General features: G+C 38.7%; 1 protein-coding gene across 1 annotated transcript; it reads left to right on the top strand.

The window, feature by feature from the left end:
- Positions 1-128: 128 nt before the first annotated feature.
- Dusp19 (dual specificity phosphatase 19) lies at positions 129-18,901 on the top strand. Its single transcript, XM_005373344.2, has 4 exons — positions 129-547; positions 5,205-5,251; positions 10,364-10,516; positions 17,795-18,901. The coding sequence occupies exons 1-4, from the start codon at positions 322-324 to the stop codon at positions 18,059-18,061; spliced, it is 693 nt and encodes a 230-aa protein (XP_005373401.1). The 5' UTR covers positions 129-321; the 3' UTR covers positions 18,062-18,901.
- The last annotated feature ends 806 nt before the right edge of the window (positions 18,902-19,707 follow it).

Genomic DNA, 19,707 nt, shown 5'->3' with positions numbered 1-19,707 from the left:
TAAGATGGATTGAAAGAGCAACAACATGAAAACTCCCCAGCAGAAGACAGATTGCATGGAAAACGGAGATTTCCGCCAACAGGAAGAAGAACCGGCAGCCAATCGACGCCGGCGTCTCAGCGACCAATCAAAGCTCGCCTTACAGTGCGGCGCCGGGAAAGCGCAGCTGGGTCTCGGGTCCCGCCAGGTGGCCTCGTTTGTCACCTGCACGGCCGAGCGCGCGAGAGGCTACCTTGTTCCCTGAACCACAAGGCACCAGCAGTTCAGCACCGCCCAGCTATCTGGGTTTGCCTGTGTTTGTTCCCAGCCACTGCTCATGTAATGCACTCCCTGAACCAGGAGATCAGAGCGTTCTCCCGGAGTAACCTCAGGAAGCAATGCACCAGGGTGACCACGCTGAGTGGAAGGAAAATCCTGGAGACGTGGAAAGAGGCCGGCATGCATGTGGTGGAAGAAGTAGAGCCGAGCGGCGGGGGTGGCTGTGGTTATGTGCAGGACCTTAGCGCAGACCTGCAGGTTGGCGTGGTCAAGCCTTGGTTGCTCCTGGGTGAGTACCTCGCCTGGCCGGTCACCCCCCTGCCTGCCCGTGTCGCCTCCTGCCTGCCCGTAGCCCCGCCTGGGCCCGCCAGGCTGCCGCCTTCTGGAGGCGGAACTTTCTCTAAGCAGAGAGCAACGTTTTTGCTCCCACGCTAAATCCATAGCAGCGTGGCTTCTAGTGGCCCTCAACACCTGGTATTTGGATTTTTTTTTTTTTTTTTTTCTTTCTGAGACAGGGTCTCGCCCTGCAGCTCAGGCCGGCCTTGAGCTCACTTTGTAGCCCAGGCTGGTCTCGAACTCGCAACGATCCTCCTGCCTCAGCCTCCTGAGTGCTGGGATGACAGGCGTGCGCCATTACTCCCGACGGTATTTGGATTTTAGCAAAGCTTTCTTTCCCTCCTTTTTTAACATCTCTGGAGGATGACAGGTGGCTCTTGTGTTTTCTTGCATTATAAAGGCCCATGGCTTTTTCTTTTCTTTTAATTACGAATGCTTTTGTCAGGCAACACGACAAACAAAGGCAAAACTGTAGAAAGGCTGATGTTTGCAGCTGGGAGCTTGTTCGCCTGCGCAGCTGTGGGGAACCATGTAGAATACCGTACCGGCCTGCCGTGGCCAAATCTGCACTTGGTGTCTGTGTTTGGAGTGTTTTGAAGGAAGACTTTTCTTTTATATCTGAGTGTGATGTTTTACGATTTTTTGTTGTCTGGAAATACTGAATCCCTGCCCTGTACAAGCACAGCCAGCACAAAGCACAAAGAAGCAAAGTTGTGAAAGTCCTAACTTGTTAACTTGTCAAGAATGGGTTTGAAAAAAAAAAAAAAAAAAAAAAAAAAGAATGGGTTTGACTGATTTTTCCTTTATGAATGGAGAACTTAAGAACTGGGGAGGTTAAGTGGCTTGCCACTATTTATGCACCCAAGGTCTCCCTGAGTAGAAAGAACAGTGAACTGGGGTCATAAATACCCTGGTACTCCATGAAAAGCGCAAAAGGAGGTCATCAGCTCCATTCGCAAATGGGAACTGGGATGTAAGCCTGGGGAAGTAATTTACCCAAGGCCGCACACCTGGTAAATAATAGAGCTGGGCCTCAAGCCCATGGACCCCTGCTGTTTGTCACACTAAACTGTTTCAGATTGGACCAAATTTTCCACTGCACTCTCCCTCTAACCCCCTAGATTAGCACGTGCAAATCATTTGTCCTCTCTGGCCATTTAAAAAGACTGTACTTGTGGGGTTGTGTTGACACTGATGTAAAAGTTGTTTTCATTTACAGAAATCAATCACAGCATCTATATAAACTATTGTATTAAGCATCTTATGAATTGTTACTTACTAGGCCAGATGTGCTGGTGCACATCTGTAATCCCAGCTACTCAGGAGGCTGAGGCAGGAGGATCACAAATTCAATTGAGGCCAGCCTGGACAATTTAGCTAGATTTTGTTTCAAAATAAAAAATAAAAAGGTATGGGGATGTATCTTAGTGCTCCCTGGATTCAATCCCTAGTACTGAAAAAAAAGATCACTGAATAAAGGTCTCCAACTAGTTTTTGCAGCCCAGGGAAAAAGGAGAGAAAATATGTCTAGGTACATTTTTTCCCAGTTATTTGGCTTCCATTGTAGTTATAATGGTTTAAAATAATTATGGTAAAATTGGTATGTATTATTCACTAATTCAGAGTACTCAGAAACTTTGTTATTTCCTTCTGTCAATTTATCCAAAGTGAACTGATCAAGGTAATGTTCTCAGATTGGAAGAGTCCTTGGGGTACTTTCATCTGGCAAAACCTTCCTTCTTCTGAAAGAAGATGGACTTTTTTCTGCCTAATTACAAACATTCTTCCTAAAGTTCTTTCTCGTGAATGATGCAGGGGTTGTTTGTGTACAGATTTGTTTCTGTCTGGAAAACTTAGGATGTTTCAAGGTTAATTCTAAGAGCACCTTCCTCCCATGCCAAAGCGTCTGGGCTATTTCCCAGTACTGTACACCAAACAACTTTTATTTTTGGTGGAGTATAAAGAAAATAGAGCTATGAAATGTACTTGCTTGTTTGCAGTTAGTTTATAATCTCTAGTGAGCTAGGAACACAAGTTTGAGCCTAGCCTGAGGTACTTAATGATTTGGTAAGACCCTGTCTCAAAATAAAAAATGTTAAAAAGGGAATTGGGTGGGGATGTTGCTCAGCGCAAGAGGTCCTGGGTTGAAGTCCTAGTGCCACTTTAAAAATCTGGGCATATGATCAAAATACATTGTACACATTAACACCACCACCCCCCCCCTCCCAACATGTGAAACTAGGGAGGGGGAGGTGGTGGGGACATAGACTAAAGTAGGTCATGTGCGTGCAGCAGTCTGCTAAAATGAAACTCACTACTGTGTACAACAAGTAAGCACTAATAAAAAAAGGGAGAAAGAAAGTGTGGAAATAAAAGAAAGTGGAACATAAAAATTTCTAAAAAATCCTACCATTAAATTATCCTTCTCAATTCATTATTTTTGTGTAACAAATTATTATTTCACTGGAAAAATAAAGTGAGTATAAGCACAAAGAAAAAAACCTTACATATGGCTTTGAACCATAAGTAGAAATTTTCATTTTTTTTCTGGATTGTTAAGAGGTGAGCTTTTTAATTACTACACCTATTCAATTAAGAAGTCCTCCTGGGCGTGGTAGTGCATGCCTGGCTGAGGCAGGAGGATGGACATGAGTTTGAGGTCAGTTTGGGCTACAGAGTGAGTTCAAGGCCAGCCAGAACTACATAGCAAGACCCTATCTTAAAAACAAAACAAAACAAAAACAGTCTAACATGAGCTAGACTTGGTGGCAAAATGGCTGTAATCCCAGCTACTGAGGAGGCTGAGGCAGGAGAATTGTAAAGCCAGCTGGGCAATTTAGCAAGGCCCCGACTCAATAAAAAGGGGTGTAGATGGCTAATGGTAGAGTTCCCCTGATTTCAGTCCCCAGAAACATCAAAAAACAAAAGAGTCTAAAATGGTAACATTTTGAACTCGCCAATTCCTGGTGAAATGTTTGAGATACTTCTTAACATTTATATTTTTGAGATCTAAAAACCCAGTATTCATGGGAGGCAAATAATACTTTAAATTCCTATACCTCTTTATTATGTAAGTCTTTCAGGAATGTTATTAATTCTCAGAGTAATTAATACTCCTATTTTCATCCATTGATGAATGTTCAGTATTAAAATTTTTTTCACATAAAACATTTCTTTAAAAGGTCATTTATTTTCCTTGGCAGTAATGTAATAACTTTTCTTGATTTCTTTTTATGATTATGAAAATAGTGACTTGTACATTAAGTGAGAAATTTTTTTTGGTTATGAAGTATTTCAGATGTTTAGAAAATTACAGAGAATATCATAGTTTTAAAAAATGCTAAGATTTTGATAGACTGAAAAACATTTTCTTTTTAGACAAGGTCTCACTGTGTAGCCCAGGCTGGCCTCGAACTTGTAGAGATCAAACTTAAGGCCTGGAACTCTTGCCTCGGTGTCCTGAGAGGTGGGATTATAGGCGTGCACCACTACGCCTGGTTTAGACCAAATTTTAAATAGAATAAAGCTGAGTGTGGGCTCAGTCAGAAGCCTGTGAGCTTGGTATTAAGAATAACGATCAAGTTGTTCTGCTGCACCCACAGCTACCTAAAATCAGATAATAAAAACTGGCTGATTTGCCTGATAAGGAAGGTGAGAAAAGCACTGCGCATGCAAATGTAAAGTAATTCAGGGATATAAAATGCTTGCAATCTTTAAATACAAGTGCCCCATTTTTTCAAAAGTGAAACTTCCTTTATCTGAATTAGTTGTTCTCCCAAGTGAATTTGCTCATTCACTCGAACTAATTTCCAAGTGCGGGAGAAAGCGGAAAGAGACTGAACCGGCACAGCTGCAGTGGGACCTGGAGCGTGGGTGCGTCCTCCAGACCTTGCGCTACTAGGTGTTCCCAAACCAGCTGGTGCTAAGTGCTTTCTGTGGGTGTCTGATTTTCTTAATACCGTTCTATAATAAAGAGAAAAGGTGTCTATTGTAAAAAATTCACTTGAATACAAAGAAGGAAAAAAATTAGCTGTAACTGCACTAACATTTTGTTCTGTACACTCTCTGCTGCTTTGAAACTTATACATGTACTTGATTTTTATAAAAATGTCTGATAGTGTTTTGTAACCTACCTTTGCTACCTAATATTCTGAGAATATGTATCAATGCCATAAATAGTCTTCACTTCTTATTTCTAATGGTGCTTATGGCTGTATGTATTTCAGTACACAATCATACCATCTTTCATTTAATCCAGCCCCTATTATTAGTTTTTTACAGTTTTTTGTTTAGTTGGTTGGCTTTTGTTTGTTTTTATTTAGTATCATGAATAATACTATAATGAACATCCTTGTAGGAACCACTGCAACATCTATAAACTTTAGGACAAATTCTTAGAAGTGGAAAAGTCAAAGAATATGTATTGTGGAAGGTAAATATTTTATAGTGAATATTACCAAATGGGCCTTCAGAAAATTGATCTGAAGTCCTTCCATGTTTTTTTTTCTTTTTTCTTTTAAAGAGTAGCTAACAGAGTTGTTGCTCAAATTTATGTAAAAAGTCAGGATGATTATATTTATGTTCAAGGCGATATGATTTATTTCTCATAGGGTCACAAGATGCCGCTCATGATCTGGATGTACTGAAAAAGCACAAGGTAAAAAAAAACAACTTCAAGTCAGGTACCACATACAGAAAGTATTTTAATTGTTATATTTATTTAGGAAAAATTGTATTGGTCTATGTTTGGTATATTTCAGTTTAATTCGAAACATTTTGGCTATCATTTGAATAAAGCTGAAAAACGAATCTCACTCAAAGATGTGGGTCTATAAGCTCTCTTTTGAGTTCTGTATTCTTCTCTACTCTCTTTCCCATAACCTCATAAACCTGAACTTGGAGGTTCCTCTTTGTGGGTTAAACATTCTTGCCTCTCTCCTTGTCAAAGAGTGTTGCGGTTTAGATCTAAAGTGTCCCCCAAAGTCACATGTGTTCAGAGGTGGGCTTTTAGAAGGTGACTGGATCATTGGGGCACAGTATTCATCACTGTATCAAACCATTTCTGTTGGTGAGTTCATGGATGAGTGTTCGCTGGGAGAATTTTTATTTGAATTGAGGCTAAAAAATTTAGGTGATCAATACTTGGAGTTATTTCTCTAAGGAAAATGCTATTAATTCGTTAACTAGTTTGATACTTTTTACTTTTCACCTTACTGACATGTTTAAACTGGATCCTTCTTTGTTTGTTTTACTTACTACCACCTGACAATGAGAAATAATGGCTTAAATTACACAAGAGTATAAGAATCTCTGTCCATCCTAACAGGAACATTTGTATGTCAGTATTTCAAAAAACAGAACAAATGTCCATATCTTGCTTTCACCAGCAAATTAGTATTCCTTAGGGTGAAATGACAAATAGAATGTGACAAACTTTTGCCTTGGCAAGTGTTTTTACCATCTCTGCCTCTTACGATACTCGTTCAGATTTTGCTTCATCCTGGTGACATGGAATAAAATGCAGTTTGAAAGACTGTGCTGCCTCTGCACACAGTGACTGTTAATAATGCCTCGAGGGAGTGGATAGAGACTTTCTAGAACAATCTATGGATGACTCAGACAAAATTATTCATTTAAATCTATGCCACAATTCCAAGTGCTGTTTTAGGCTTTAAGTAAAGTGCTACAAATAGTAGAAGTGCTCTTGTGGAGGACCACTTCAGAAATTCCTTTCATAAAAAATTTTAATTTGTATGTGTTTGCAGTATATAATAATTACATTCATCATGCGGAGTTGGTACATGTGCATAACACATTTTAATTCTTTTTCCTTCCCTCCTCCTTCCGTCCCTACGTCCCCTCAGAAATTTCTGTGGGAATTTAATTTTAGTGTTTAGAGATGATAGCAATGGTTGCATTATTAATAAGGTTCTCCTTGAATACCTGGTAGGTACCTAGGAAAGAACTTGGAAGATGGAAAACTAAGGGTAACGTATAATATGTTCCAAATTAAAATGGCAGCATTGTTCATAATGGCAAATTATTGAAAACAACCCTCCTATCTATCAATAGGCAACTGGTTAAATAGTCAACCCATACTGTAGCATACTATCTAGCTATAAAGGTTGTCTATAAACTAACATGAATAGATCTTCAGCACATATTTTAAAATTTTTTTTTTTTGTCTTTTCTTGAGACAGTGAGACAGGGTCTCACCATGCAGTTCAGGCTGGCCTTGAGCTCACTTTGTAGCCCAGGCTGGTCTTGAACTCGGAATGATCCTCTTGCTTCAGCCTCCCAAGTGCTGGGATTACAGGTATGTGCTACCACGCCAGCGCATATTTAAATGGGGGTGTCTAGTGTCCTTTGTGTAAGAAAGTCAATAAATAAGGTAGACACACACCTATAATCTCAACATTGTGGGAGACTAAACAGGAGCATTGCAAGTTTGAGCCTAACCTGGGCAAGTCAGCAATGTAGCAAGACTGTGTCTCAAAAGAAAAAACAAAGGACTGAGGGTGTACAAAGTGTAAGTGAAAAATACGATGTGTGTTTACATTTTTAAAAGTTTTTTACAATAAGACATTGTCATTAATCTCACTCAAAAATATTCCGGCCCGCTTTGAATATATTTATCCCATTGTTCTTGGCACTTTTTGAAGCAGTTCTAAAAATCCTTTTACATCGATGTCTTTAGTTGCACTGTTGTGGCTGCCTTGATGTCCTTAATCAGTTCAAAACATTTACTTTTCATGGTCATTTGGACTTTGGGGGAGAGCCAGAAGTTGCACAGTGCCAGATCCAGTGAGTGCAAGCTTGCCTTTCCATTGGACAGTACTTAGCAGCAGCGTTAACTGTATTTTTTTTATCCACATCACAAAGAGACTCACAAAAGATGACTTCCAGAGCTATATCAAAAGGGGCGAAAATAATGAAAAAAGTGTGTTTTAAGGAAGTAGGGGAGTATTTTGAGGGGATTCATAATAATGTGTCTTTGACTGTAATAAACTTTTAAAATTCAAACATTTTTGTAGTTTTTTGATCACCCTTGTAGATTAGCACAGAGGCCCTGGGTTCAATCCTCTGTCACGAGTTAAGTTAAACTCGGAGGTATGATAGACACTGTGAAATGATAGGAAACCACCGAAGAGTAAAGGGCTTCTGGGATGTGGGAAAAGAGAAGGGAAAGAAGGAAAAATTTTGTATGTATGTATATACAGGATAGATAACATGGTTGTTCTTCTATCTGCTGTTTCTATGCTGAAAGAAACTGTCAATGAGTCTTTGGTTGACCAGTATTGCATGTCTATATCTGTTTTCATGAGAAGCCACTTTGAAGATATCAATATGTAATACAACCACCATTGTTAATTCCCTACCACTTTGTTTGTAACTCTGTATTGTCTGTATTGTGCTTGTGATATGTTGTAAAATGTTGTATGTCTGTTAATGTTTCCCTCCTTTTATCCTTAAAATAAAAAAAAAAAAAAAATCCTCTGTCACAAAAAAGTTAACACATAAAATATTTACATAAATAAGCACCAAAGGAATATGCAAACAACCTCAAAGGCACTTACCCTTAGGGTGGGAGAAGTAGAGACAAGGTGAGAACAAGACTTCTTAATGTCTCTTCTTTTGCAACATTTTGAGTTTTGAACCAGTTAGAATATTTTATTAAAGTGGATATAATGATGCCTAGATGTGGACATTAAGTGAGGTAACCTATATGCCTGGTATATAATAAATACCCAATAAAGGGATGATTTATTCTTCCTGTCCTTTCTGAGAAGTGCATCCCAACCTAAGGACAAGCATTGTTGGGAGGTCTGCAGTTAAGCTTTAGAAGTGAGTTTTATTAACAGAAAGGTTTAGCTTGTGTCCCTCATTACCACTACCGCCTGTGACTCCGTGCAGTTCTTGTTAGGTAGGACCCTTCAGCCAGCACACGTATAAACTGCCTCCAAACGGTGGAACCACCTAGGCATTGGTAGTTTAAAAAAATCTATAGTATTCGCAACATAGTCTTACCTTTCAGTGTGTTTCCCCAAGGCTCTTGTCTCCACAGTCCTGTAATTTATAGGGAAGGTATACAGGGCAGTAATAAACTCTTCAAATAGTATGGCCTCATTTCTGACCTTTTTTGCACTACAGATATGCTTGTGAAGGCAAAGCAAACACAGAAGTATTATAGAGGATAGGAAGATGGTATAAATAAGATGTCTAAGTAAAGGCAGAATCACATCATCAGAGTCGAGTACACTGAAGAGGAGCAAGAGATAGTGTAGATAAAACTTCACTGGGGAAAGCAGAAAGGTATTTCAGCCTTTATTTTCTAAAGATACAAATATTCTCCTTCCTTCCAAGTTTCTCCAAACAGTTCTTTTCAAAGAGCCTTTCTCAAGCAGATTTTTTTCATACCGGGAATCGAACTCAGGGCCTTACCCTTGCCAGGCAGGCTCTGTACCGCTGAGCTACATCCCTGGACCTCATATAGACATTTGAAGTGGTTTTTTGGTTGTTATTATTGTTTTTCTCCCACAGGTCAGTTAAGCTAGTAAGTGGCTGATAGCTCCCTGTCTACGAGTGCCTTAGTCACTCATCTTTTGGTTATGAGCCACAGTAACCAATGTGAGCAGACTGAGCAAGGAGAGAGAAAGTGTGTAACTACGCAGGGAGCTTGCTGGGCCCCAGGGCAGGGAGTGGCCTTGGCCCCTTAGAGGCTGGAGCCAGACCCTGAGAGGTCTTCTAAGATGCCTGCTGTGCCCCAGCCTGCCGCTCGCATGCTCCACGCATCCTACTGGGTAGCAGAACTTGTTCCGTTTCCCTGAGCATGCTGTGGGAAATAGATGTCAAGTTTGTGGATCATGCTATCTGCGTCTCAAACCTGTTTTTAAAATTTCTAGGGTTGATCAGAGCAATGTTGCTCTAGCTGTCTACCCAAATCCAGTCAGCTCTGCAGGAGGCAGGGATGGGACACAGCCAGCGCCATACCTGGAAGGGTGGCAGGGCTGGATGGACACTGAGATACGTGGAAATGCATGGAAATTCTGGGATCAGGCAAAACACAAGACCTATGCTAAGAAAAGAGAATAAACACAGTGAGAAGTATTGTGGTGACGAGAAAGAACGATCTGGTTTTCAGCTCCATTGAGCCTTTGGATTCTCTGAATGGCCTTTCCATTGGGAAAGGGCCCCAAACACATGGAGTATAGCACTGGGAAGAAAATCTTTCATGACCCCACTCCCGCTTTTCAGCCAGACTAATTCATTAGGCTCTCTGGGACTGAGGCCCTGTGGCATTGGTAGTTTTTTAAAGCTCACCAGGGTAACTGTAAGCTACATTTGAGAGCCATTTCACTGGTAAGAAATACAAAGGAAAATAGGGAAGTAATTACTGAAAGGCGAGTTGTGCCCTACTGACATACTTTCCCTGCTTAAGATTTTATGTGGCTATTCACTGATGAACGTGACAGATACTTTAAGTATTGACTGCTACACTCATCGTTCACTCAGGGGTTTACTTATAATGGCAAGTTCAGCAAGGTCCCTGCCCTGATGGATTTCCAGTGCGCAAACTCCGGGTGGGCGGAGCAAGGAGAGTGTCCACAAGGAGCACTGCTGAGGGATGAGGCAGGAAGGCTCCCCGGAAGTATTCGAGTGACTCACACCGACATTTTTCATTGCGTCGTAGATGTAACATCACATTCGGTTTTAGAGAATCTAATTCATGCGACTTTTAAGAAGTCATTGTTTTTTCTTCCTGTTTAAGGTGACTCACATTCTCAGTGTTGCTTATGGAGTTGAAAATGCTTTCCCCAACGAGTTTACATATAAGAGTATTTCTATATTGGATCTGCCCGAGACCAGTATCCTGTCTTACTTTCCAGAATGTTTTGAATTTATTGAACAAGCAAAAATGAAGGTAAGTGTATTTTGTTCTACAGTTTTTGAAAAACAGAAATTTGAAAGTATGGGTCCTGTCCTCCATCTTTATCTTTTTTTGTACTGAACCTTTGGTTTTTCTTTTTTTTTTTTTTTTTTTTTCCCCCTGGTCCCGGGAATCGAACTCATAACCTTGCACTTGTGAGGCAGGCGCTGTGCCACTGAGCTAAATCCCCAGCCCCTGCACTGAATCTTTCAAGAGATATTATGGAGGCAAGTTTCCTTCCAACGTAATCTATTAATTCTTTGGTTTTAAATTGCTTTTTTCAAAAGGATATTTACTTTTCATCTTAATTTAATTTCTTATTCTGTGGATTATAGAGAAATGTTAGGAGATAAAATTCTCTGCTCTCCTGTGTAGCTGTGGGTATAGCTCAGTGGCACACTGCCAGCCTGGCAAGCATGAGGTCATGAGTGCAATTTCCAGTACCAAAAAAAAAAAAACTTTGAATTTTCCTCTGTAAAAATGTAGTTAGATTTCATTTAAGGTCTTATAACAATCTGGTGTCTGAGTAATATGCATAGTAATCTGGTGGACTACATGGTAGAGACTACTCTGGTCATGTTAGTGTATTTATTTATTTATTTATTTATTTTTGGTTTTGGTTTTTCTCCGGTACCAGGAACCGAACTCACGACCTTGCACTTTCCAGGCAGGTGCTTTGCCGCTGAGCTAAATCCCCAGCCCCCATTTTAGTGTATTTATGATGATTAATATGCATTCATTTTATTGGCTGAGGTGGGGATTATGTACATATGCATTTTTAACAGAATTTTAAGGCTTTCTAAGGAGTAAGTGTGCTTTGCTTTACTGAGATTATATGAAAAGGTTAATGAGGAATTATCCCTTAGTTTTGTGACTTTACTAAAATGGTATGAAAATGCTAATCAGAAACGATTGCTTTTGAGATTTTAGAAGATCAATAGGAGCTGAGCGTGGTGATGCACGAATATAATCCCAGTGCTTAGGAAGATGAGGCAGGAGGATTGTTGTAAGTTAGAGGCCAGGCTGGGCTACATAGTGAGTTCAAGGCCACCCTGCACTACACAGAAAGACCCTGTCTCCAAAAAAAAAAAAAGAAAAAAAAAGAAAAGAAAAGAAAAGAAAAAGAAGAAGACCAATAGATAATATAATTTTTTTTTTTTGACACAGAGTCTTGTTATGTAGTGTAGGCTGGCCTTAAACTCATGGTGATCCTCCTGCCTCAGCCTCCTGATTATATTTTCTTTCTTTTTTTTTTTTTTTTTTCTGGTACCAGGGATCGAACTCATGACCTTGTGCTTGCCAGGCAGGCACTGTGCCACTGAGCTAAATCCCCAGCCCTCCTGATATTATTTTTGATGTAAGATCCAGCTCACCCTTCTGATAGCCAGGGCTTCTAGGTTCAGTATTATCAAAGATTATACCTGGAAATGACAGCATTTTGGGTCAGCAAATAATTATTACAGATACTGTTTTAGATAAATGAATAGGTAAGGAGAAGCATTAAGGAGAAATAACTCCTCTGGGACACCAATGATAGGATTAGAAATTTAAGTCAGTTGTGATCCAGTGGTTTCCTTTTAAACTTTCTCTCCTTTCTCCTCCCCCTTTCCTTTCTCTCTTATTTATTTTCCTCTAATAACATCGAATTAGTGTTCTACATGCATAGCATAGCTCTGAGTCCCTTCTCAGTAGACTATGCAGAAAATAATAAAGCTAATCAATTCTCCTGTTCTTAATCCTTACTTAAAAGCAGATATTTGGATGGAAGCAAAAGAAGAGGTTTTCTAATTCAAAGTCAGAATCTGGCCATTCTGTTCTCTTCTAAACAATTTTATAGGCATAAATTGTAACATTCCATTGTGCCGGCTAATAGTGTTAAAAATGAAAATGACATGTTTCTGTTAGCTGCTTCTCAAAGGAGGTGAAGACTACGCCTTAGATGGTAAAGTGTATGTATCATCCATATTCATATTAAAATCAGAAGGGATGTATGTGTTGTAAAAATTGGACAGGGAAATAATATATACAAAGAAAAGCAAGAAATTGAGTATTTTAATAAGCTTTGGGCTGGGGGTGGTGGCACACGCCTGTAATCCCAGCACTCAGGAGGCTGAGGCAGGAGGATCATTGCGAGTTTGAGACTAGCCTGGGCTACAAAGTGAGCTCAAGGCCAGCGTGAGCTACATAGCGAGACCCTGTCTCAAAAAGACCCCCCCGCCAAAAAAGAAAACCCACAAAAAATGAGCTTTGGAATTAAAAAAATCTTTAAATAAAAAGTGCCTTAATTTGGACCAGTAAATAATTAGAATGATTCTTAGTTTGCTCTGTTTTTTCTTGCTTGCTTGCTTGCTTGCTTTCCTAGGCAAATGCTCTGACACTGAGCTATATTCCAAGCCTTTAGTTTAAATTTCTTAAAAAATGGCTTGAGGCAAGGATTATGAGGTGGTGCTTAATTTGAGAGGTAAAATCCCTAAGCAGTGAGTGTGAGAAGAAAGGAAAATGATTCACTGTAGGATGAGAAACAATGCAAGATGATGTGTTTACCTTGCTGAGTATAGTTTGACAATGAACTAACAAGGAAATAACTGGGTGGGAAGCTATCTCTGACAGGTAATACAAAGCACAAGTACCTTATCCACCTGGCTCTAACAGCACATTTCTTATAGGAAGCCCTTCTGGACCTTGTGGTCTGGAGGAGTCCACATTTGTAATCCCAGGAAAAGTTATTGGAACTCTAGCAAATTAATTCCAATCTACCACTTCCAGTGCAACCCATGGTGCGAATAAAGACACAAATATGTATCTATAATGGTGGGAGCCAAGAGGGTCCTAAGTCCAGGTAGAATAATGGCTAACTGGAATAAAGGCCCCACCCAGACTGAACCTGGGTTTTATTCAGTCGTGAGGAGGGGAGTGGTTCAGGGATGAGTGACTGAGAGAAAGGCGGGAAGTACTTGAGTGCCAGGGGCGGGCTGATAGCACCTCTGTAATATGCAGAGAGAAAGAGAGACACGAAGAAAGAGTAGTCTGCATATCACAGATTGAGTAAACATCTCATGTTTAGGGGTCAATGCTTCGATGTTGACGTCTAGTCTTCATGCCCGGAGATGTCATGGCTTCTTTTTTTTTTTTGGTTTTTCTCCGGTACCGGGAACCGAACTCACGACCTTGCGCTTGCCAGGCAGGCACTTTGCCGCTGAGCTAAATCCTCTTAGCCTCAGTCTCAGCCGACAGTGTCTCTCCCCTAGCTCACACATACTACTTGGGAGCTACAGCCGGGGCATCACTGACCTGTCCTTTGCTTTAAGGACTACACATCAGTACCTTGCTAGACCCATTTGCGTTGCTTAAAGCCAGTGGAGCAGATAAGGAAATGCCCTAGCCATATCAGTACACGGAAATAGGGCCAGGTTTAGCCAAAATGGAGACAGATGCTCTTCTTGCAAGGGAGCTGTCCTGGCTGTCCTCCACAGTTTCTCACTGATCACAGTTTGCCAACTTGGAGGCAACTCACCCCTCGGTTCCGGGTTATAACATTCCACTCCATGAGCAGCAGCTTCACAGTTTCAGGTGGAGGGCTCTCTGGTGTGAGATTTCATCCAAAAGGTCAGAAGGAGCAAGAGAATCTACAGATCAGGCTATGCCTTTCTATGCTGTGTGGAGCCCACAGAGTAAGGATCAGGCCTTAGACTAACCACACTGAATGGACTGAAAGGAAGGAGTTGGCCATGGAGGTGGTAGACAAGATGGCACAAACCAAGCATCCATTAGATGATGGTGCCAGAACATCCAAAGAGTCTCCTAGGATACAGGATGTATTGGAATTCTACAGTATGTTCTGAAGGCTGGGGATATAGCTCAGTGGCATAAGCACCTGCCTGGCAAGCACAAGGTCCTGAGTTCAATTCCTGGTACCAAAAAAAAAAAAGCATAGTATACAATATGCTCTGACTTCTCCAGCTCTGTGTTTTATACTGTCATTCTAACCTCAGCCATTATTTCCTTGGCCTGAAAAGTTTTTATTCCTTAGATTAATATATATTTAATTTTAGCAATAGCATTCTTGAATTTTTTCTTTTTTTTCTAGAAGAAATCTCATCATAGTTTTATCATATTTGAATATATTATTAAATCTACTTAGTGAATTACATATGTCAAAACCACTTTTCTAGGCCCAAGTTTCTTATTTTTTTCTTTTGACACACAGTTATGAAATGATGTATCTTCCCTTTTTCCTGTGTGTTTTCTCATTTTCCCCGCACTTGTTCGGTCTCTCTGTCCTCTCACTGTCTCCATGTCATGCAGAATTTGTAGAGTATGCCTTAAGGGACAGAAATATAAGAGGGAGAAGCAGTGATTATAATCTGTACAGAGAACATTTTAAACCTATATGGCCCCTCTTTTTATATGCAAAAGATTTTACTTATTGCCAGGCATGGTGTCTCATACCTGCAATCCAGCACTTGGGAGGCTGAGGCAGGAGGATCACTGTGAGTTCAAGGCCAGCCTGGGCTACAAAATGAGTTCAAGGCCAGCCTGAACTGCATAGTGAGACCCTGTCTCAAAAGGACAAAAAAAAAAAAAAAGATTTTACCTATTAAGATTAAAACATATATTTAACATTTTCAGATTGTATATTTACTTTTTATTTTATGTAATGTTATATTTGAAATTATTGTATAAATAATCTATCTTCATTATAGAAAAAAATGGAAAATACAAATAAAAGTTAAGATTAACTTAGTCTATGGGGGGAGGGATTCCTATAACTTAATTCTCTGTGAGGCTGAGGCAAGGGGATTGCAAGTTTGAGCTCAGCCTGGGAAATTTAGTGACTTAGGGAGACCCTGTCTCAAAAAACAAAAATAAAAAGAAACTGGGGGTATAACACAGTGTAAAGACCCTAGATTCAATCCATACTAGTAGAAAAAAATTACACTTAGATATAAATACTGTTATATTTTGAAATAGACTTTTATCATTGTTAATTTATTCATATTATATAGAATGTCATATATATGTTTTAAATAGCACTATGTGATTCCTCTTCTTTAGTTCTACTCTTTACACTTAATCATATCAAACTATTCTGATTTCTGCATAGTATTTCTATGACTTATTTACCTAATTTTCCTCTATGAGACATAGAAGCTATATCCAGTTTTTTTGTTCAATGTAAGTCAAGCTTCATTAGAGAAACAGTTTAAGTGTAAATAGATACCTGAATTCATCAAGTTTTGATTTTGCTATGCGTATTAATCCATTTTCTAATGTAACACTTAAGGTTTGGCTATTTGTAAAGAAAAGAGGGCTTCGGTGAGGGCTTCGGTGGTGCTTGATGTCAGGATGGCGGGGGAAGAGATCACATCATCAAAAGGAAGCCAGAGCCCAAAGAAGCGCCTTTGTGTAATCTGCTCTCAGGAAAATTCCATTAACCCCTGCCAAAGGCATAACCTTGACCACAGAACACCTCCCGCAAGGCCCTCCCTCTTAGAGGTCAAAGACGTTCCAGAATTGTCACAGTGAGGCCAAGCTTCTAACACATAAACCTTTAGGTGACACATTCAAGTCATATCCAAACCACGGTACCATGTTTACATTGCTCTGTGCTCTTGTGGATAGTGTGGGTAACCAGAAGTGCCATCAGAGTGACCGGTGCTACTAAAAGTATAGTCTACTTTGTTCCAAACGCCAGCAAGGTAAGAAAGTTGCGTCTGAGCTTTACTTCATTCATTGAGAGATTCCAGCTACCAAAATTTAGAAATAAATAGCCAAGAAATATTTAAAATAACCTTGAAAGGTATCCCTTCCTTATTAAGCTCACTATTGCAAGCTTTTTTAGAATACCTGTTTACTTTGTTTTGATCTAAGTGATGTTCACTGATAATTTTTGAGTTACTATTATATAATTTTTAAACATTTTAGGTCATAAAACTGAGCTCTTGCTACAAAGTGAGAAACATTCTGGGTTGATATAATGACTGTGTTTTGCTTTCTTTGTGCAGAAACAGTTAAAGTTTGAAAATGAATCACACATAGTCCATGAAAAAAGAATTGAACTTGTCTTTTTTGTATAAGGATTTTCAAAATATCTAATTTTGTTGTTAATCATTCTTGAAAAAAGATGCAAAAGTGTTACAACATTAAGGGATTTTGCAACAGATACACGAATGTGAGAAAATTGCCGTGCAAAAGTAAAACAGTATCGCTATAAGAGTGTTGACAATAGTATTGCTATAATAGTGTTAATAATAGTATTGCTAGTTTTATGTCCTTTGGGTAGAGGATGTTCACTAATTTTTTTTTCCTTCCCCTGTTCCGAGCTTTCCTTCTTGCACCAAATGAAGAATCAGGAAATGAAGTGACTAAAATGTCTAGCTCTGTGGGGTGTACTCAGAGTTCACTACATTTCATTTAGATCATTAACTTTTAAAGCCTGAGATAGGCCAAGGTGTATCAGTGCTCTTGCATCAGATCTATCACATTTATTTTTAATGCAGTATTACCCCTACCACTATTGGCTTTGCCCTGTGTCTCTTTTTACTTGAAAAGAAAGTATCATTTGCAAGTTACCTGAAACGTTTTTATTTATTGACCTCATAGTGGTGTCTGATTATGTTTTCCACTTCACATTGTAATAAGCTATTTGTGTCACCATTTTATTTTCCCATAAGTTGAAATGTTCTCAGGTACTTCCTTCTTTCAAGAATAAAATAATGTCCAACAGTAGAAAATTTTATTCTTTGCCGATCATTTTACATACAGATATATAAGGCAGTGACATTTTTTTTTGTTGTTGTTAATGGGAATACCGTGTGTACTGCGATGTCCCAGGGGCCAGGGATATAGCTCAGTGGCGCAAGCGCCTGCCTGCAATGTCCCAGGCTTTATGTTTAGTTTTTGTTTATTTTCTACATGTTTCCATATATAGTCTCTATGGTTTTTCTCTTATTTATACACATACGGTTACTAAATTACTAGGCTTTTGTACTTTACCAGATTAGTTTAATAAAAGATAATGTTTCAGAATTCTAAACACATCATCATAGCATTTCAGTCCTGGGCATTGGGCAGAGAAGTAGATATTCATTAACGGATTAACTGATTGATTTTCCACTCATTGCTTGCAACGCGTTACATTTTGATAAATGAGATCACGTAAGTTGACAAGATAGAATGTTTGCTTAATAATTTTATGTAATATAAGAATGTGTAATCAATTGAATAACCTTGCCGATGAATAATGCAGACTTTCGTTTGGTTTTATTGCAGGGTGGTGTGGTTCTTGTTCATTGTAATGCAGGAGTTTCCAGGGCTCCTGCAATTGTAATAGGCTTCCTGATGAATTCAGAAGAAATCTCATTTAGCAGTGCTTTTACTTTGGTGAAAAATGCAAGGCCTTCCATATGTCCAAATTCTGGCTTCATGGAACAGCTTCGTACATATCAAGAGCTCAAAGAAAGCAATAAGTGGGACAAACTACCGGAATTGGAAAAGGACAATTCACAAGCTGCAGAGGATGGACAAATGTCATTTTGAATTGGTCTCTGTAGCTGTCTTTCCTGTTTTTAATTCCTTTTCTTTTGTTTTTCACCAGTGAAAATGGAGGTCAATTTGATTGTTCTGAACTAGTATATTAAATAAATCTTTAAATTATATGACTTTTTCTTTGTTGTTATAATGTTTGTTTCTTTGAGTTGCTAAGGAAAAAGAACAATGTATTACTGATTGTTGATTTCTGTAGAAGAAAAAGGTTTACATTTAAAATCTATGGAAAGACTAAATCAGTGAAGTGTCTTAAGTATTTTTCTTTCAGTACTTCTCTATTCCAGCGTGTTTTCACACAGGAAAAAACTTGAAGTACTATTTGATGTACTATTTCAGAGAGAGGTAACTTTTTTTTGTAAAGAATATATTTAAAATTAAAATGGATACCTTCAAACTCCCAAATGAGCACCAGCATCTAAAGGTTTATATAATATTTACATAATGGTAACAGTATTCACAAAAATTTTTAATCCGCTTATGAAAACATGCCTACTTTCCATTATTAAAGATTTAATTCTATTGCCTGCATTTGTTTTTATTTTAAAAATATTTGTATACATGCTCTTTCTTACATTATTATGAGCTTCTTGTTCTTTAATAAGGTGTTATTTTTCTTCTCTTACATGTTGTATTTTTTATGTTGGATGCCTAGTATTCTGTCATAATTTTTTGGTCCCTTTGGATCTGTGGGAAAATGTTTTATTCTGAAAGGTCATTTCCTAGATGTAATTTGTTCAGTGACCTGTTTTATAGTTCAGCATTTCACTGGGCAACATATTTTTAAGGCAAGAAAACTTATAGTTTTGAAATAAACTTTAAATACATTCTTGGCATATTTCTTTTTCTTTAATGTTTCCATATTAGCATGATTGATTGAACTCTGTACATTGTAAATTCAATATTTTAAATTTTTTTCTTCAGTATAAATTATCCTGTTTTAGTAATTAAGACAGAATTTAGTTTTCAAGAAATCTTTGATGTCTTACAAAATGTGATTACCAGATAGATTTTAGTTTTAAAAGTTCTGACTCTCCTTAAGTACTGAATGCCTAAGTTGGAAAGTGTACATATCTGTGCATTTAGGAAAGTAGGCTTTCTTAGACTGTTATGTGCAAAAACTAGAAGTGATAGATACAAGCTATGTCTGGAGATGGCTCACAGTCTGACAGGATGCCATCGCCTGTAATGCTGTTAGCTCTTCACTTCCCTGAAGAAGCAGCCCAGAGGTAATTAACCAATAGTAAGCTGATAGAAGCCAACGAAGCTAGGCAGAACCCCTTAAATAAGAGACTCATATATGGTATCTTCACAATCAGTATTGCTGAGGGTCTCTGGTTGAGCCTTCTCCATTCGCACGAAAGCATTGATTTAAGTGTATTTTCTTTCACTGAATGCTATTTACTTTTCACCTAAATGTCACATGAACCTTTGATACAATTTGTTCATAGTCTATAGTTTGTATGCTTAGTTGTTGTATGTAGTGATCTGGTTACTGTTTGAAGGTGTTTCTTGGGTATCATCTCCAAAAATGCTTTGAGCATTAATTTTGTCAATGTGAAATGATAGTTTGCTGTATCTAAAAATAGATCAGGGTTGGAGTGTAGTCTTTTAAATTAGGGGTAGGATGTGAGATGATG

Source organism: Chinchilla lanigera, unplaced genomic scaffold, assembly GCF_000276665.1.
Source record: "Chinchilla lanigera isolate Chin_1 unplaced genomic scaffold, ChiLan1.0 scaffold00002, whole genome shotgun sequence".
Classification (NCBI taxonomy): Eukaryota; Metazoa; Chordata; class Mammalia; order Rodentia; family Chinchillidae; genus Chinchilla; species Chinchilla lanigera.
The sequence above is the reverse complement of the archived record's forward strand: the minus strand, read 5'-3'. Positions and strand labels throughout refer to the sequence as shown.